The 7163-nt window shown below is 33.4% G+C and overlaps 2 protein-coding genes across 2 annotated transcripts; both read right to left on the bottom strand.

Annotated features, from left to right (window-relative positions):
* Positions 1-498: 498 nt before the first annotated feature.
* Positions 499-1209, bottom strand: LOC107648290 (uncharacterized). Its single transcript, XM_016352216.3, has 2 exons — positions 768-1209; positions 499-653 (listed from the first exon to the last, which is right to left on the bottom strand). The coding sequence occupies exons 1-2, from the start codon at positions 1207-1209 to the stop codon at positions 499-501; spliced, it is 597 nt and encodes a 198-aa protein (XP_016207702.1).
* Positions 1210-6150: 4941 nt separating this feature from the next.
* LOC148562188 (protein LNK1-like) lies at positions 6151-6765 on the bottom strand. The gene is made up of 3 exons (XM_088489649.1): positions 6727-6765; positions 6459-6604; positions 6151-6301 (listed from the first exon to the last, which is right to left on the bottom strand). The coding sequence occupies exons 1-3, from the start codon at positions 6763-6765 to the stop codon at positions 6151-6153; spliced, it is 336 nt and encodes a 111-aa protein (XP_088345775.1).
* Positions 6766-7163: the final 398 nt, after the last annotated feature.

Below are 7163 nucleotides of genomic sequence, written 5' to 3'. Positions count from 1 at the left end.
ACATGGGGGATAATTATTCTAGTCCAGTAACCATCCTTTTTTTTTCTCAGTGATAGTTATATTTTCTTGCTACCACCAAGTTTTGAATCTAAACCCCCATGACGCGCTGAACGAATTAAGTTGCAAAATTTATAACATTTTTGAAGTGTACCTTCCCCACCCCACGCTCCACACTCCGCCATTTATAGAACAGCCAATGCCGTTCCATAGTTTCAATGTTTTAGAATTTGAAGTAACTATTATTCTCGCACACATGATCAATGAATCGTACAGGTTTACACAAAAATATATTATCGATGTTAACTACATCACTATCTGGTTACCATTCTATTCATCCCAAAGTAGTAACATCATATATGACAGTCAAAACAAGACAAGTAATACATGTTCACGGGACTCAGACTCGCTGAAGCTTACACAACACGACGACCCACCGTCGACGACAAAATTCACAACAAAAGACACCCCCACCCGTCGGGACACAGTGGGATCATGTTCTTACTTTTGGCATTCCTTCAGGTTAAACAGTATGGAGAGTTGTTCGATTATCCTCGATAGTTGTATGAAAAGATCCAACTTTTCAGCCTCAAACTGTGACACGCGGCCTTCCAAGGATGCAACGGCCTCCTGCAACAAGGGTATGACATCAGCATCTGCATACACCACCGCATTAAAATAAAAACAGCATGCATACGCTCAACATTGTATTTGCTTCAACTTGCCCAACATAATATGAACACCAACTCCATTAACTTATGAATACATACCTTGTGAGGTCGTGCCTTCAACAGGAGATTGTGTGGCTACTGAGTGTTGGGTTTTCACTCCCACCTGCTTCCAGAAATTTTCATACTTTGTAAAGGGACCCCAAGTCGGTTCAAAAACTCGGCGGTAATAGCTGTCATCTCGAACATGGAAGCCAGTTTCTGTCGGTAGAGGAGCATACCCACTGATTGGAACATCTTCGGCCACGGACACAAGCTGAAGTTCACCACCACTTAAAGATCCACCGTTGACCTGGCCACCACTGAACTCAAACCATGCCTTCCACCCCGCTTCATACCACCCCGCTTCATAGGTCGGATATCTGCGGTGAAGATTGTGGGAAAACTCGGTTACCTCAGGCTCTGCTACCTCGCAAGTCGGATATATTCCAGGATGCCTCCCTTTGAATACAACATAACAATCCTGATTACTCCCGGGCACCATAGCGTCAGTAATCTTGAACCTCCCTTTTGTGTTTTGCTTGGATTGTGGTAATGAATAAGGACAACTTTGGGGGAGGGTTTAATAGTTTAATAGGTGAAAACTATCCCCAATGTTGCATAAAAAAATGTACCCACACAAGATGATTGGGCCGCTAAGCTCGTTTTGCTATCCACACCTAAATATGACTAGGCTTCATGAGCAACTTACCTTATAAAGTGGTGTTGCCCCGTATAGTTGAGATTATGAATAATGGATAATATTTTTTTTTAGTAGAATATTGTATTTAAAAGTTGAATATGAGAATATTTAGAGATTTTTTAATTAAATTAAATAAATATAAAATCTAATAAATCACATAAAGAACAATGTAATTACATAAATATATAATTGGTCACATCTAGATCGCTGGATCGAGAGCAGCGACTGAGGTGTTTCTATGCAGTTATTTGGAATATTTGGATGGAAAATAATAGAAAGATATTTCAGAATGAAAGCAAAGGCGTTGGAGAAATTATCAACATGTTAGCTCTAACGAGTGGATATGTGTGGATCCCTTATGTTGTTGATGTCTATGCCGGAGATGACATGGGGATACTTCTTTGTGTTGCACGTTACTATTTGTAGGTTATTTGTTGTGTTTAACTAGTCCTATTTGCTCCACTTTATTGTGTTGAGCTCCTTGTTTTAAAAAAAAAATAATTAGTCACATCTCGGATATTGAGAGGGATTTCAAAAATTGGACACACCTCGGGTACTGAGTAGAAGAGTTAAATGGGGTCTCATTAAGCTCAGTACCCGATATATGGTCATTTTAATCGGAAATTTTCAATTAATATGGAAGATAGACGGTTTTAATGAGCAATTTTAACTCAAGTTACGTAACGTGAAACTACCCATTTAAACACGTAATTTGAAACTGCCAATTTAATATAACAAATTTTATAACGTTTTTCATGTAATCGACAATTTAAAATGTTCAAATTATATAGTTCAAATTATATTAAAATTATTATATATAAATTATATAACGTTTAAATTTTGTTTACCAAAATTTTTAAGTATTTTATGGAATTATTTTTTTTAGTACTAATTTAAATGAGATGATTTCATGAAAAATAATGTGATGGCAGATTTAAATTACGTGACTTGATCGTTACGATTTAAATCACTTTATATAGTCGTTACCTATAGAGAGTATTCGAATGACAAACAAAATAATAAACAACGAAAAAAGGATGCACCTCGGTGTGAAAATCAACAACGAAAAAAGGGGAGAAGTACCTACGAAAGGCACTCCGATGCTTAAATTAATATTGTGTATGTCTTATATCTCTTGAATTTTTTCACTTACCTCTTGACGAGTTCTTCTTCTGGTTTTATAACGGTAAGTTCGAATTTCGAGATTTATTGATTACCAAATTATAGGGCTAACGTTTGAAAATTATAACATTCTGATTTGATCGTCATGGTTTTAATTGTTGATTTATAACATACATGCCGAGTTTTTGATAACCGATTTATAACGGCCACATCAATAAGGTTCATAAATTATGAAAACTAATGTCATTCTTATAGTTTAGTCGCATAATTTCAAAACTATAATTGATAGAAGTAAAATTTGCAATTGACATCCATAAAAATGATGGATAATAAAAGACCAAAGATACATAATGTTATCGAGAACTGCATAAAAAAATATAGAGCTTATGATTGACCTTTTGATGTTCAAAAAATGATCATTATTGTGCCATGCACGTACCATTCGTCATTTGTTCACCCAAAACCAATACAAATTAAATCTTAAATTAGATGTTATTTTTTAGATTTAATTACTCTGTTGGTCCTTATAGTTACGCGAAATTTTTAATTAGGTCTCTATACTTTTTTTTTCTTTTAATTGGGTCCCTGTACCAAATTTTTTTTCAATTAGGTCCCTCTTGGCAATAATTGGCTTACTTTTATAGGGACCCAACTAAAAAAAATTGGTACAAGAACCCAAATAAAAGAAAAAAAAAAGTGTAGGGACCCAAATAAAAAAAAATTTGGTGTAAGAACTCAATTAGAAAAAAAAAGTACAAAAACTTAATTAAATATTTTACAAAACTATAAAGACCAACAGAATAATTAAACCTATTTTTTACATCCTTGTGTTAGTGCTTTAATGTTTGCACAAGATATCTTCAAAGATTAACTATATTTTAGAAGATTACATCTCTTGTTTACATCAATATTCGTACTATATGTACATAAAACTAAATAATTTTATTTCGTTTTACTAAAATCAAAGTCCCTTCAAATTTGAACCCTACTAAAGAAAATTATCTTTCAATTTGATAATTATCTTTCAATTAATGGGTTTCATGCAACGCCACACATGTTACTAGCTGTCTTGAGCAATTTGCCTGATAAATTGTTCCTGCCGCATCTAATTTAGGTTACAAACCAGTCCTAATAAATTGTGCCACGATTATAATTGGTATACCACACAAACTCGCATTTAGACTCATAATTCATAGATTTAACATTGGTCTACCTACAATGTATTTTCATATTCATAAGTATTATATATCACACATTATTCATACCATCAATGAATTATTAATATTATTGTTTAACTATATTACCTGTATACTAAAATCAACCATAAAAATCAGTGATGAGTATAAATTATATATTAGAATATAATATTAAAAATAATAAAATAATACGTAGTGAACGATATTATTTTACTATTTTTAATAGTAAAAATAGTAAAATAAAACCATAAACCATAACTCTATTGGTAACCTTAACCATGAGTGCAATTCTAACCCTAATAGAATATGTACCTGTCACTTTTTTTTTATGAATCTCTCAGGACAACTTACGGAAATGATGTGCATACTCAGTCAAAGTCAAAAACATTTTTTTTTGTTATGGTAGGATTTATCTGTCATATCATACTTACCTACTAAAGAATGATTATAGCAAAATTTACTACATACTCAGTCAATCTCAAACTATTAAAAAAATTTGCACTCTTTAAAATTGCCAACCCAAATTTGTAAACACTAATATCATCCACCACTTACTTGAAAAATAATTTTATAATTAGATCAAAAATTTATGTAGCTATCAATAAATGTGATTATCAATAGATCGATATTTTCTTTTAATTAATCTTTCTGTAATCTAATTTATTTTAATATAAAAAATAATTATGTGCAAACAAAACTTTAAAAATTTCATTACGTGCGTAACTAACTTAAATTAATAACATTAAATTTACAAATATATATACAAATATATATATATATATATATATATATATATATATATATATATATATATATATATATACAAATTAATATAAACGCATAAATGACAAATTATTATTTTAATGTTTACAAAAAGACTAATAATTAAATCAAATAGTGTTTACAGTATGGGAGTTACTTAATAATTCGGTTCTCAATTTAAAGGAAATAAAACTACAATTAACATTTAAATTAGAGTGATTAGGTGAAGTTTAGATTTTCAAATTCTGCATAAAATAAGAAAGCTCAATTAAAAAAAGATTTAATTACTGTAACAGCCCAAACCACCTGCAAGTATGATATTGTCCGCTTTGACACACAAGGCTTCATGGTTTTGCCTTTAACGATAGGGATGATAGCTAAAGTCCCCCCCTCCCCACTCACTCGTCAAAACACTTCATGCTAGGGAGAGGTATCCACACCCTTATAAGGCATGCTTCGTTCCCCTCCCCAACCGATGTGGGACCTTATAATCCACCCCCTAAGGGAGTCCAGCGCCCTCGCTGGTACATCGATCCAGGCTTCGACTCTGATACCATCTGTAACAGCCCAGACCACCCGCTAGCACGATATTGTCCACTTTGGCACACAAGGCCTCACGATTTTGTCTTTGACAATAGAGATGATAGCCGAAGCACCCCTACACTCACTCGTTAAAACGCGTCATGTTAGAGAGAGGTATCCACACCCTTATAAGGCATGCTTCGTTTCCCTCCCCAACCGATGTGGGACCTTACAATCCACCCCCTAAGGGAGTCCAACGCCCTCGCTGGTACATCGATCCGGGCTCCGGCTTTGATACCATCTATAACAGCCCAGACCACCCGCTAGCACGATATTGTCCGCTTTGGCACACAACACAACTAGAAAATGGATTAATACAGACAGATTTACAGATAGATTTAGTCTTTATTACAGACGGATTTTTGGTTACCGACGAAATTACCGACAGATTTTGTCCCTCTGTAAATTCTCCATCCATTTCCCGAAGGCGACGAACTTTCTGACAGATTTTTCGTCTGTAATTACAGACGGATTTTCAGACAGAATTTCCGTCTCTAATTACAGACAGATTTTTTGACAGATTTTCCGTCTGTAATTTAAACTTTGGAAAATCATCTCACATTCTGATTACAGACAGAAAATCCATCTGTAAATCTGTCAGTAAGGTAAAATAGTATTTTTTTATTTTTCTAATTACAAAATAAACTTGTTTTCATACAAAATAAATATAAATTCAATACAAATTTTATCTAATTTTATTCGAATATTTATAATATTTCAAAAAATAAACAAATTCATCGTATTATCAAACTAAAAGAAAAGTACTATAAATAAACAAGTCAATATAATTCAAAACATAAACAAAGTATAATCCCCAAGCAACACTGGTTTACAAGGAAATACATGAGCACAGACTGAACATTAGTTGTTCAATTCTTCTAAGATCCATTCAACGGTTTCTTTTTCTCCTGGTGGCTTGTTCTGCTAAGACCTCTAGGTTTCTTCTGCGTGCCATAATAATTTTTGGAGGAGTGGAGGAGTGATAATCACTGCAGAAAGCATAGAAAAACAATTGAATAAAGAAAATGAAGCAAGGATCAAACGATTATATTCTACTTCATTCATTTAAACATGTTAAGAATTAATGAAAGCATACCGTGGCACTGGATTTGAAAGGTATAGTATCATAAAGATGCGACATTAATTGATCATGGGGCCTATGAAACAGTAAGTGTGCTATAGATCGATCAATGGGGTTTATGTCAGTTTCCATATCCATGAATCTCATACACCTGAATGAAGTTGCAGGTTATACTTATCAAGAAGATTAAATAGCATTATATTTCTGCAATAAATTAAAAAAGTTTGTTTAACAGTACTTTCTATGCACTGACATTAAGTACTTATAACTCTGAGCAATAAAACTGAAGTGAAGACAGCAACCAATACCTGCTACCATTATGTGGCACCATTGATTTGCATGCTTGATCATCTCCGGTGCAACCATTTGCAATTGAGTCATTATGTCTTTGCTCGGCACTCTTAGCCAAAAGGTATAGACTATCCCTTAGGCACAATTTGGTTCTTATATCCAACTACAGCCAAGCAAAATTTTGTTACCAAAGTAAATTATAATCAATGAAACTGATGAACTTGCAGCAATAATTATAAATAGATAACAATTTTAGCATTAAAGCTTTACATCTTGGAACCTTACCAAAGAATGAAAAAGGAAAAGAAAGATTATCACGCACATGCCTTAAAACACTGATGGTAGTGCCAAACTTCAAATAGTCACTAGACCTTGAAGATAATGCCACCCATGAAAAGGACAGACCTACTAGGGAAGAGAGACTATGTCTTCCTGATTTGCATATAGAACAAAGCCCACAATATGCCACAAATTTATTACTTTGACATTTCTTGTATTCTCAATCCACTGAAGAATTTTCTTGTAAGGAGATAATATTCGACTGCGATCCCTCTCATCCAAAACCTGTGATAATTCAAAGTTCAATAAAGATTCATTCAATCAATAAGAGCAAAGGCAAACAGCAAAGCACACAAATGGAGATAGAAATGTACAATAAAACTCAACAGAATCCACACACCAGTAAGTAGCAGCAGCACAAGAAAAGCTAATAACTAATCTTA

This window comes from Arachis ipaensis, chromosome B6 (assembly GCF_059453495.1).
Source record: "Arachis ipaensis isolate K30076 ecotype BB chromosome B6, ASM5945349v1, whole genome shotgun sequence".
Lineage (NCBI taxonomy): Eukaryota > Viridiplantae > Streptophyta > Magnoliopsida > Fabales > Fabaceae > Arachis > Arachis ipaensis.
Note: the sequence above shows the minus strand (reverse complement) of the source record. Positions and strands in the feature narration are given on the sequence as shown.

Coding starts and splice junctions, on each gene's coding strand:
- LOC107648290 (XM_016352216.3), bottom strand. CDS start 1,209: ATGGTGCCCGGGAGTAATCAGGATTGTTATGTTGTATTCAAAGGGAGG. Junction 654..767: donor TGAAGGCACGACCTCACAAG/GTATGTATTCAT, acceptor TGGTGTATGCAG/ATGCTGATGTCATACCCTTG.
- LOC148562188 (XM_088489649.1), bottom strand. CDS start 6,765: ATGTGCGTGATAATCTTTCTTTTCCTTTTTCATTCTTTG. Junction 6,605..6,726: donor TTTTCCTTTTTCATTCTTTG/GTAAGGTTCCAA, acceptor GCTTGGCTGTAG/TTGGATATAAGAACCAAATT. Junction 6,302..6,458: donor GTGCCACATAATGGTAGCAG/GTATTGGTTGCT, acceptor AACTTCATTCAG/GTGTATGAGATTCATGGATA.